Raw genomic sequence first — 12,252 nt, 5'->3', positions numbered from 1 at the left:
CGGCCTGCCCCACCTGCCCCTCACACCTGCTCCATGTGACCGGCCCGACCCGCACACTTGCCCCACGTGACCGGCCTGCCCCGCACACCTGCCCCACGTGACCGGCCCGCCCCCACACCTGCCCCAGGTGACCTGCCCAGCCTCACCTGCCCCAGGTGACCTGCCCAGCCTCACCTGCCCCCCCCCCCCCCCCCCCTTTCTTTGCGACAGCCTCGCCTCCTACCGCTGCCCCCTGCAGCCCCTGCCCTGCCTTGGTCCATCCTGGTTCCCCTCACCCACCTGTCCCGGAGAAGCGACCTGAGTGCCGGGGAGCCGGGGTGGGCGGCCTGCTGGAGGCCTTGCTGCCGGAGGCCAGCGTGGCTGTGTGGTGGCCCGGGGGAGCCGTGGGGCCACCTGTGCAGGCTCCCTGCTCAGTCCCCCTCCTTCCTCCTGCCTTCTCCTCTAAGGACCTGCTGCTCCCTCCCCCGTCCTGTCGGGCTTCCTTTGCGGAGGCCGCTGTGGGTTGCCAGCCCATATTTTTGTGTAAGCTGCTCGTAGTTTCCTGGCACACAGAGCAGCCTCCTTCTCAGGCTCCAAAGCACTGGGAGCCCCGGGCAGAGCCCACAGATGCTTGCGGGGCTGGGGCGGTCTGCTGCAGCCTGTCCCACCGCCTCCTGTGTCCCGCCCTGGAGTCAGTGGGGGTAGGCCTCCCCACCCACCAGCTTCCCCACGCACGGCACCCTTCCCAGTTGGAGCTCCCAAGTGTCCCCAGGGACCGGCAGCCGAGTGTTCAGAGCCCTGGAGATGCTGCTTGTTGCGTGTGAGGAGCTTCTCCCCTAGGGAGCTTGGTGGGCGTGCCGGGTGTCAGGGCTTTGCAGGTGCTCTGGGTGCTTGCTCGGCCTGGGGCGGGGTGGGGGTTGGCAGCAGCGACCAGGCTGCATGTGGTCAGCTGCGTGGCCCTCGGAGGCAAGGGGCTCACTGCTGCTTGTTTGGTTGGTTAAGGAAAAAAAGTAGGGGAAGGCTTCATGACTCTCAGAGGTTGGCTTTTGTTCATAAGCTCTGGTTTGACGTTGAGATTTGGGCCATGAGGTTTACTTCAAGTTTTTGTCATTTTTGCACGTTTCTTTCTTTCTCTCTTTTTGAGATGGAGTTCACTCTGTCGCCCAGGCTGGAGTGCAGCGGTGCGATCTCAGCTCCCTGCAACCTCCACTTCCTGGGTGCAAGTGATTCTCCTGCGTCAGCCTCCTGAGCAGCTGGGGTTATAGGTGCCCACCACCATGCCCGGCTTATTTTTGTATTTTTAGTAGAGGTGGGGCTTCACCATATTGGTCAGGCTGGTCTTGAACTCCTGACCTCGTGATCCACCCGCCTCGGCCTCCCAAAGAGCTGGGATTACAGGCGTGAGCCACCGCGCCCAGCCTTTTGCACGTATTTTTCTGAATGTGGAAAAGAAACATGATGCTGTCTGTCATGATGTCAGAGAAACATGTTGATGTATGTTTTCTACTGCAGAATATTGTAGTTGTGTTTTGATGTGGTAAAAGCATTTTAATATGTTTTACAAATTACGAATAGCTGAAGTCAAGTAGTTTCCAGGTTTGAGTAACTCAGCTTTGGGCGGGTGCCCAGGGCTGCCGTGGGCCTGGCGTTCAGCACTCACCGTGGCCCGGTGCCGCCTGCCGGGCCTCGTGCTGCCGAGAGGTGAGGGTGAGTTAGCCGTGTGCCTGGTATGGTCTGCTAGTGGAGACAGATAGCGAACAGGCATTTTGAGGGCAGTTTGGTGAGTGCTGGGTTAATGGTATGGTCAGGACTCATTCAACCAGTATCTTTTAAGCATCTGCTGTGTGCCAGAGATTGCTCTGGGCAAGGACATTCTAGAACGCTGGGTGACAGAAGAGTCCCTTGCTTGGTCTAGAAACATAAGGAAAGGCTTTGCAGAGGCAGAAAGGAGGGTTTGGGATGCTGGTGGCAGGGCCTCACACAGAGGCTGGAGCTGTGGGACCTATCTGGGGTGACAGGTGGTGGGAGGTGGGGGTGTAGCTGAGCTCTGTGAGACCTGCCCTGTCTGCATGTCAGAGGGCTGAGTTCCATGCTGTAGGGGGTGGGGTGGGTGGCACCAAGGGGCATAGGCAGTTTGGATGCACTTTTTTTTTTTTTTTTGAGACAGAGTCTCACTCTGTCGCCAGGCTGGAGTGCAATGGCGTGATCTCAGCTCACTGCAACCTCCGTCTCCTGCGTTCAAGCAATTCTCCTGCCTCAGCCTCCCAAGCAGCTGAGACTACAGGTGCATGCCACCACGCCCAGCTAATTTTTTGTATTTTTAGTAGAGATGAGGTTTCACCATGTTGGTTAGGATGGTCTCCATCTCTTGACCTCATGATCCGCCTGCCTCGGCCTCCCAAAGAGCTGGGATTACAGGCGTGAGCCACCGCGCCTGGCCTGGTTGGATGCATTTTTTAGGAGGAAGGGGTTAGAGACCAAGGGCAAGGACAGTGAGCTTGGGGCCAAGGTCACCTGTCCGTGGTGGCCTGACCACTGTGTTGGAGGAGAGGCGGGAAGTGAGCTGCCAGAGTAAGTCCAGGTGTCCTCACCTGTGGGGGGCCGAGAGCTCCATGTAGGCGCAGGGCACACCTGACTGGCAGGACTCACAGCTGCGCCATAGGAGGTAGAAGCCCAGGGGTGGTTTCGTAGAGCACTGGGGGAGTGGGGGTGGCTGTAAAGAGCTTTACTGGGAAGGATAGATTTCCTGTCCTTTCCTGGAAGAGCTGAATGGCTGAGACCATGGACTAGAGGTGTTGATGGAGTGTTTTAGGGAAGTGTAAGCTCTTCCCGGTTGCAAATGCACGTACCCAAGGGGGTCACTTTGTTTGAAGCACCTGAGTGAGGTTGTTTGCTTTATCAGTTCTGGCTTTTGTCACTTGTTAAATGAGATTCTTCTGTTGCAGAGGTGACCACAGTGACAGTGGCTAATGTGGGGACCGCTGCAGATAACGTCTTCACCACGTCTGTGGCGAACGCCGCGTCCATCTCAGGACATGTTCTGGTAAGCTGCTCCAGGGGGCATAGCCCAGCGGGGTTGGTGCCACGCCGGGGCTCAGCCTGCAGTGCGAGCGTCTGCTCCGTGAGCTCGGGAGGACGCACTGGCTCACTCTGCTCTCAGGAGCCTTCGGGCTGTGCTGAGGTGGGAGAAATCAGAGCTGGGGTAGAAGCTGCCTGCCCATGGAAGGCCAGTCAAAGAGTCACACCTCACCAGATGGGCTGTGGCCTGCGTCAGGCGGGGACTCCCAGCTCCCGACCCAGCCCAGGCTGCTGTCAGGCCACAGTTCAGCTTCTGCTCGAGGCCCGGTCTGCCTGTGCCCCTTGGTGCTGGAGCTGCAGGGCCGTGGAGAGAAGCATCCCGCTCCCCCGACATGTCCTGTTCTCGTAGCGTCTGGCGCAGCCTCCCTGGCCCCTTCATTCTGCATGCCTTACTGCTGTCTATTTAGGAAACTGCTGGGAGCCAGTTGCGTTCAAATAGTGTCTGTGGCACATTGAGAGCTGTTTCAAAATCGTGCCGTATCAGCCTGCTTTATGTGTTATATGTGGGGCCTTCGGTGATTCTGGGGACACCCAGTCAGCCAGGGCAGGCAGCCTTGTTTCTAAGTGGCAGACGCCGTGGTGGGTCCAGTCCCAGAAAGGGGTTTGCCCTGGGTCCACTGGCACCTGTTCCTTATAGTCTTTCCAGCCTTGATCGCACACCGGGGACATCATCTCCGTATACCTGAAAGTGGAGTATTTGTTTTGTTTTTGAGATGGAGTCTGGCTCTGTCACCTAGACTGGAGGGCAGTGGTGCAGTCTCGGCTCACTGCAACCTCTGCCATGTGAGTTCAAGCCATTCTTGTGCTTCACCCTCCTGAGTAGCTGGGATTACAGACACCTGCCACCATGCCGGGCTAATTTTTTTATTTTTAGTAGAGACAGTGTTTCACCATGTTGGCCAGGCTGGTCTTAAACTCCTGACCTCAGGTGATCCACCTGCCTCGGCCTCCAAAGTGCTGGGATTACAGGCGTGAGCTACCATGCCCAGCTGGAAAGCGGAGTTATTGTTAGAATGGCAGCAAACAGAAAGCTTGTGAAGGACGTCAGTAAAAACATACGAAACTTGGAAAGTTGGTTTCTTTCTTTCTCTTTTTTTGAGGTGGAGTCTCACTCTGTCACCCATGCTGGAGTGCAGTGGTGTAATCTCGGTTCATTGCAACCTCTACCTCCTGGGTTCACCATGTTGTCCAGACTGGTCTTGAACTCCTGACCTCAGGCAGCTACCACCTTGGCCTCCCAGTATGCTGGGATTACAGGCGTGAGCCACTGCTCCCAGCCGAGAAACCTGGTCTAGTTCTGATGGGTGTTGGGACCACGCACAAGCTGACCCACAGCCACATGGCCATCTGTCCTTTCAGTCAGGCTGCTCCTTCCTGGCAGCGGGGTCTGGGGTCTCCTCATCTCCTAGGAAGGGCTGAAGCCCAAGGCAACTGTGGGTGCCTAGAATGTGCTGTGACAGGGAGCGGGGGTGGCTTGCACAGGGCGAGGCTGGTCTTCTTCCCTCCAGGCCAGCAAACCCAGAGACTGGTGTGTTCCTGTTTGGAAACTGACAACCCAGCAGGGTGTGCGCTCAAATAACTGTATGTTCCCTTCCTAAGAAAAATACCCTGTGACTCTTGGCCGGGTGCAGTGGCTCACACCTGTAATCCCAGCACTTTGAGAGGCCGAGGCGGGTGGATCACGAGGTCAAGAGATCGAGACCATCCTGGTCAACACAGTGAAACCCCGTCTCTACTAAAACTACAAAAAATTAGCTGGGCATGGTGGCACGTGCCTGTAATCCCAGCTACTCAGGAGGCTGAGGCAGGAGAATTGCCTGAACCCAGGAGGCGGAGGTTGCGGTGAGCCGAGATCGCGCCATTGCACTCCACCCTGGGTAACAAGAGTGAAACTCCATCCAAAAAAAAAAGAAAAATACCCTGTGACTCTTAATCATGAGAAATTTCCGTTCTCAGCGAAGAGCCGCAGATCTGTGGTGACTCAGGCGCATGGTGGGACCCCCGGTGTGAGGTGTTGGCCCTCGGACCTCCGGGAGCCCCGGCGCCAGGCATGTGCGTTGGGGGTCCCTCTACTCCATGATAAACTCCTGCTTAGTGCCCTGATGTGAAAGTGACATTTTCAGATGTAAGAAACAGTTGTTTTCCCACTTTGCCTCAGTTGGTTTCAAATTCAAAATGAAAACCTTGGAGCACCCGGAACGCTGGGTTTGGAGAGGCCCGTGGAGATCTCTGGTCTGTCCCACAGCTGGGTGAACAGAGCCCGGAGGCCAGAGTTTGCTGGATGACGTGGCCAGGGTGGGGGTAAGATTCCAGCAGTGCTGGGTGGGCATGGGGACTCTGCTGCCTGTGGCAGGGTCTGTGCAGTTTCAAGAGTGATTTGGGGACCTGCCCAGAGGAAGCAGTCAGCAGTCAGCAGCATCATTCAGCCAGTGTGGAAATGTGGATTTGAGGCCCTGGTCTCTAGCTGCCATCTGTAGGGGCCTCTGGGGCCAGGGCCTGAGAGGGAGGCCTGCCTGAGGCCTTGTCCGTGGCGGCCATCTTGGTCTGCTGGAAACCCTCCATGAAAACTGACCTTGTGGGAGCTGCTCAGGTGGAAGTTAGGGTGTTTCCTGTTTGCAGAGCACATTTACTCTTTCCCCGTGACAAACGGTGGCACCCCTTTCTCTCAGCACCTCGCAGATGCAGGCATTGTCTGTTCTTGCCCTGGGCTCTGTTTTTGAGTCTCTTGGAGGTGTCTTTGGAAAAGATACGGGATGCCTAGGTCAACGGCCCTTCTTGGCACAACAGCCAGAGCCTTGCTGGAGGCAGCACAGGTGGGCTCAGTGACAGGCCGGTGTCTTGCTCAGACGTGGCCTGACAGAGCCATTTTTCCTTCCAGTCTGGTAGGACAGCCCTTCAAATCGGGGACAGCCTGAACACCGAAAAGGCCACACTGATTGTCGTCCACACGGATGGCAGCATCGTGGAGACCACCGGACTGAAGGGCCCAGCGGCCCCCCTCACCCCAGGTACAGCGGTGCCTGAGTATCTAGAATTTATTTCAGGCGTTTAATTGTTTGCTTGTTTCTTTTTGTGGTAAATTTCGAATATTAATAGATATTTCAGATATTAATAGATCTTAAGTAGAAGCCGTGATATTTTCCTGGCTGAGAAGAGTTTCTCTGCAGTTGAAGGAGGCAGTGCTGCGGGGAGGTGGGGGCCTGTAAGGTGAGTGCCCTGCCTCTCACCTGCACTCTCTGCTCTGCCCAAGGTCCTCAGTCTCCTCCAACTCCTCTGGCTCCCGGCCAAGAAAAAGGTGGAACCAAATACAACTGGGACCCCTCCGTGTACGACAGCGAGCTGCCCGTGCGGTGCCGGAACATCAGCGGCACGCTGTACAAGAGCAGGCTGGGCTCAGGTGAGGACTCCGTGCAGGGGCGGGCCGGGCCCGGGTGAGGGAGGACTCCGTGCAGGGGCGGGCCGGGCTCGGGTGAGGGAGGACTCCGTCCAGGGGCGGGCCGGGCTCGGGTGAGGGAGGACTCCGTCCAGGGGCGGGCCGGGCTCGGGTGAGGGAGGACTCCGTGCAGGGTCGGGCCGGGCTCGGGTGAGGGAGGACTCCGTCCAGGGGCGGGCCGGGCTCGGGTGAGGGAGGACTCCGTGCAGGGGCGGGCCGGGCTCTGGTGAGGGAGGACTCCGTGCAGGGGCGGGCCGGGCTCGGGCTCGGACTGCAGCTTCAGACCTCAAAGCTGTATTCCCGCTCATAATCCCCCTAGGATAAATTGGAGGCTGAGAAAGAGGAAAATCCTGGCACATAGTACTAGTTACAAAGACAGTAGGTGCAAGTGACACCCATTTCCTGTGAACTGGAGCCGAGGCCTTGGAGAGGTGCAGGGCAGGGATGGTCCCAGGAACCATCTGGGGGTGAACTGAGAGGCCATCATGACCCATAGGATGGGAGACTGGCGGGTTGAGGAAGCGGGAGGGAGGGAGGCAGGCCTGGGACGTGTTCCTCCAGTTGCCAGGTCAGCTTGGGACTTGTAGGTACAGAGGCTCCGGAAGTAGGTACCAGAGGTGCTCGGTGTGGGACGGGTTGAGCTTGCAGAGACTGCAGACAGTGGGTGGAGAGATCACAGGGGGTCAGAGGTACAGGCCACAAAGGGAGACCCGTGGTGGCTCAGACGTGGCTGTCGAGTGAGTGAGATTGCGTGGGCCGCCGGAGCGCTGGTGCTGGTGGAGCAGCGGAGGAGGCGCCAGGAGGGAGGTGACAGGGGGCGACATTCCCCCTGCTGCCGTTGTGACTGCTGCCCCTCCCTGCAGGCGGCCGGGGGCGGTGCATCAAGCAGGGGGAGAACTGGTACAGTCCCACCGAGTTTGAGGCCATGGCAGGAAGAGCCAGCAGTAAGGACTGGAAGAGAAGCATTCGCTACGCAGGCCGGCCCCTGCAGTGCCTCATCCAGGTACCGGACGCTCCCACCCGTGCTCAGCACGCAGTTCGGACGTGGGGCCCTCCTAGGTGGCCCAGCTGGTAGAGGGGGCACAGACCACGGGGTCAGACAGACGGGGTTTGAGGCCTCCGCTCGCTGCCTGTGTGACCTTGGGTAAGTTACCCTCCCTGTATTTCAGTTTCCTGATGTGACATGGGATGATGGTGATTTGACCCTTGGAGGATTGTCGGGAGAAGGGCAAGAGGTCACAGCGCCCGGCACAGAATAGGCGCAAACACATAGAAAGTGAGAAGAGTGGGCCGGGCGCAGTGGCTCATGCCTTTAATCCCAGCACTTTGGGAGGCCGAGGCGGGTGGATCACAAGGTCAAGAGATCGAGACCATCCTGGTCAACATGGTGAAACCCCGTCTCTACTAAAAATACAAAACATTAGCTGGGCATGGTGGCGCGTGCCTGTAATCCCAGCTACTCAGGAGGCTGAGGCAGGAGAATTACCTGAACCCGGGAGGTGGAGGTTGCGGTGAGCCGAGATCGCGCCATTGCACTCCAGCCTGGGTAACAAGAGCGAAACTCCGTCTCAAAAAAAAAAAAAAAAAAAAAAAAGAAAGTGAGAAGAGTGGAAGTTAAGGTCATGGCTTCTGTTTGAGTGCCCGTGACTCTTTCAAAGTCACCTGACTTCTCTTCAGTCTGCTCCTAAGAGAAGAGGCCTTCTAATTCCTATTCCAGTTTAGTTCCTTGGGTGGTGTTAAGGAAGCAGTTCTTGTAGAGTCTTTTGCAAATTCTTGAAAGAAAAGAGGTCGATCCTACCACCAATAATGGCATTGTGAAAAAGAGAAGGCTCTGGAAGTTACCAGTTTTTTTTTTTGAGACAGTCTCACTGTGTCGCACAGACTGGAGTGCAGTGGCATGATCTCGGCTGACTGTAATTTCTGCCTCCTGGGTTTAAGTTATCCTCCTGCCTGAGCCTCCCCAGTAGCAGGGACTACAGGCATGAGCCACCATGCCCAGCTAATTGTTTTGTATTTTTAGCAGAGACAGCACCTGGCCCTGATTTCTCAGAATTTTTATTTTTATTAAGTTGGGCGTCATGGTTCACACCTATAATCCCAGCACTTCTCCCAGCACTTCAGAAGGCTGAGGCAGGTGGATTGCTTGAGGCCAGGAGTTCGAGACCAGCCTGGCCAACATGGGAAAACCCTGTCTCCACTAAAAATATAAAAATTAGCCAGGTGTGGTGGCACAGGCCTGTAATCCCAGCTTCTTGGTTGGCTGAGGCAGGAGATTCCCTTGCACTGGGGAGGCGGAGGCTGCAGTGAGCCAAGCAGGTGCCACTGCACTCCAGCCTGGGTTACCGAACAAGACCCTGTCTCAAAAAAAAAAAAAGAATTTTTATCTTTATGAATGACAGGTAAGTGGTAAAACCTTCTAGTATTGAACAGTTCATGTTTAGGGGCTGACTTTCTTTCTTTTTTTTTTTTTTTTTTTTTTTGAGACGGAGTTTCGCTCTTGTTACCCAGGCTGGAGTGCAATGGCGCGACCTCGGCTCACCGCAACCTCCGCCTCCTGGGTTTAGGCAATTCTCCTGCCTCAGCCTCCTAAGTAGCTGGGATTACAGGCACGTGCCACCATGCCCAGCTAATGTTTGTATTTTTAGTAGAGACGGGGTTTCACCATGTTGACCAGGATGGTCTCGATCTCTTGACCTCATGATCCACCCGCCTCGGCCTCCCAAAGTGCTGGGATTATAGGCATGAGCCACTGCGCCCGGCCAAGGGGCTGACTTTCTAATGCATCATGGTACTTTGTATGTTTCAGGACGGGATCTTAAACCCTCATGCTGCCTCTTGCACCTGTGCTGCCTGCTGTGACGACATGACCTTGGTAAGTTGCCAGCATGTCTGGAGCAGAAGCACTTGGTGGGGCTGGGGTGGCTGAGTGGGTCCCACAGCCTTGGCCTCTTAGCTGATTCCCTCCTGCCTTCTGCCTTGGAGAGAGATGCATCCTTACTTCTCCGGGCTGCTCTGTCCCTGCTCCCGGATACACCACAGTGAATCCTGATGTCTCGATGGGGGCACGTGGCTGGCCCCCAAGATGTTGTTCAAAGAGCATTTATGGAAGGCTCCTTAAATAATGAAAAGTGGGGCCGGGCACAGTGGCTCACGCCTGTAATCCCAGCACTTTGGGAGGCCGAGGTGGGCGGATCACAAGGTCAGGAGATCGAGATCATTCTGGACCACATGGTGAAACGCTGTTTCTACTAAAAATAAAAAAAATTAGCCCAGCATGGTGGTGCACGCCTGTAGTCCCAGCTTCTCAGGAGGCTGAGGCAGGAGAATCGTCTGAACCCGGGAGGCGGAGGTTGTAGTGAGCCGAGATTTTGCCACTGCACTGCAGCCTGGCAATAAACTGCTCTGACTCAAAAAAAAAAAAAAAAAAAGTGGTTATAATGTCACCACCTTAACTCTAAAACTAAACATACGCACTTTTCCCAATGGCTGCAATAAATGTGTATATGCCATTTTATATTCTGCAATTTGTAACATGTCAGAAAAATGCTACTGTAAACTGATTAATGTAGAGAGCTTTTAATGTCTTTTTAACATATTTCCTTATTCTAAATATTTAACTGTTTCAAAAAGACCCAAAATAATTTTATTTTTATTTATTTTTTTTTTTTGAGACAGAGTCTCACTCTGTCGCCCAGGATGGAGTGCAGTGGTGCGATCTTGGCTCACTGCAACCTCCACCTCCCACGTTCAATAGATTCTCCTACCTCAGCCTCCCAAGTAGCTGGGATTACAGGCACGTGCCACAACACCCGGTTAATTTTCGTACTTTTAGTAGAAATGTAGAAATGGGGTTTCGCCATATTTGCCAGGCCTGTCTTGAACTCCTGACCTCAGGTGATTCGCCCACCTCAGCCTCCCAAAGTGCTGGGATTACAGGTGTGACCCACGGTGCTTGGCCTATTTTTTTTTTTTTTTTTTTTTTTTGAGATGGTGTCTTGCTCTGTCACCCAGGCTGGAGTGCAATGGCGTGATCTCGGCTCATTGCAACCTCTGCCTTCTGGGTGCAAGCACTTCTCCAGCCTCAGCTTCCCGAGTAGCTGGGATTCCAAGTTCCCAACGCCACACTCAGCTAATTTTTGTAGTTTTAGTAGAGATGGGGTCTCACCATCTTGGCCAGGCTGCTCTTGAACTCCTGACCTCATGTGATCTGCCCACCTCAGCCTCCCAAAGTGCTGGAATTTCAGGCATGAGCCACCGCGCCTGGCTCCAAAATAATTTTCATTAATTTTAATATATATTGCTCTGTAGCTTTCAAATGTTCATACGTTACACTAATTTGTAGTATATGAACATACCAGTTTCATTTCAGCCTCCCTTAATGTTGAATTATATTTTAAAATATCTTAAAATTGGCTGGGCACGGTGGCTCATGCCTGTAATCCCAGCACTTTGGGAGGCCAAGGCGGGTGGGTCAGGAGATCAGGAGTTCAAGACCAGCTTGGCCAAGATGGTGAAACCCCATCTGTACTAAAAATACAAAAATTAGCCAGGTGTGGTGGTGGGCACCTGTAATCCCAGCTACTTGGGAGGCTGAGGTAGAAGAATCACTTGAACCTGGGTGGCAGAGATTGTAGTGAGCTGAGATTGCACCACTGCACTCCAACCTGGGTGACAGAATGAGACTCTGTCTCAAAAAAAAAAAAATCTTAAAATTAATTGAAAGCTGACTAATGAGATATCCTTATTTTAATTTTATTACTAATCTGGGTAATTATGAGAAAATAAAAACAAATTTGAGAACATGGAGTGCTGGGTGTGGTGGCTCACACCTGTAATCCCAGCACTTTGGGAAGCTGAGGCGGGTGGATCATGAGGTCAGGCTTCCAAGAACAGCCTGGCCAACATCGTGGAACCCCTGTCTCTACTAAAAATACAAAAATCAGCCGGGTGTTGTTGCTGACACCTGTAGTCCCAGCTACTCAGGAGGCTGAGGCAGGAGAATCATTTGAATCCAGGAGGCGGAGGTTGCAGTGAGCCGAGATCACGCCACTACACTCCAGCCTGGTGAGACTCTATCTCAAAAAAAATAAAATAACATGGAGAGACCTACCGTGTTCTTGGGGTGAAAAACTAAACATTCTAGAACTGTCTAGTTCATATATAGATTTCATGTGATTCTAGTGGAAAAAACATCTTGTGAATGTGAAGTAATGTTGAAGTTGATTTGGAAAAGCCAGCAGGTGAGACGCAGAGACACTGCAGGCGTGAAGAGCAGGGACGGCGTCAGTCCCATCCGGCAGTTTAGCCTGCAGGTGGATCATTTTCAGTGGCTGGATGCTAACGTAGGAAATCATGTGCAGGGTGTGTATGTGGAAGACTTGAAAATGCTGAAGAAGGGGGCCAGGGAAGATTCAAATACTTGAGAAGACGTTCTGTGTCTGCGGATTGGAAGACTCAGTGTAGCAAAGATGTGACTTTTTCCCAAGGTGCTTCTTAGGTTTAACACAGTTACTATCAAAACTGCAACAATTCTTTGTAGATGCAGACAAGCTGATTTTAAAATTTATATAGAAAGGTAAAGGAAATAAAAAAGCCAAACAGTTTTTAAATAAAAGTCTAAAATGGGTGAAATCGAATTGTGGGGTCTTAAGGCTTACTAGGTTGTGACACTAATCAGGACCGTGTGGCACTGGCAGAGGGAGAGACCCTGGATCTGGGTCTGCCTGGAGCGTCACGGCGGACGCCAGCACACGGCCCCCCGG

General features: G+C 53.9%; 1 protein-coding gene across 2 annotated transcripts in view; it reads left to right on the top strand.

Annotated features, from left to right (window-relative positions):
- The window catches only part of DEAF1 (DEAF1 transcription factor), a 60,841-nt gene that overhangs the window by 973 nt on the left and 47,616 nt on the right, over positions 1-12,252 (top strand). The window contains exons 1-6 of one of the 2 annotated variants that reach the window (XM_032271474.1): positions 2,919-3,022; positions 5,216-5,358; positions 5,936-6,065; positions 6,308-6,454; positions 7,354-7,493; positions 9,297-9,362. In XM_032271474.1, coding sequence (XP_032127365.1) covers positions 7,416-7,493; positions 9,297-9,362 — 144 coding nt within the window. In that variant the 5' untranslated portion in view covers positions 2,919-3,022; positions 5,216-5,358; positions 5,936-6,065; positions 6,308-6,454; positions 7,354-7,415. Of the gene's footprint in view, positions 1-2,918; positions 3,023-5,215; positions 5,359-5,935; positions 6,066-6,307; positions 6,455-7,353; positions 7,494-9,296; positions 9,363-12,252 lie in introns of those variants that run through there. The other variant, XM_032271473.1, reaches the window with a different exon arrangement.

This window comes from Sapajus apella, unplaced genomic scaffold (genome assembly GCF_009761245.1).
Source record: "Sapajus apella isolate SASKATOON/1434 unplaced genomic scaffold, GSC_monkey_1.0 scaffold234, whole genome shotgun sequence".
In the NCBI taxonomy this organism is placed as follows: Eukaryota; Metazoa; Chordata; class Mammalia; order Primates; family Cebidae; genus Sapajus; species Sapajus apella.
The sequence above is the reverse complement of the archived record's forward strand: the minus strand, read 5'-3'. Positions and strand labels throughout refer to the sequence as shown.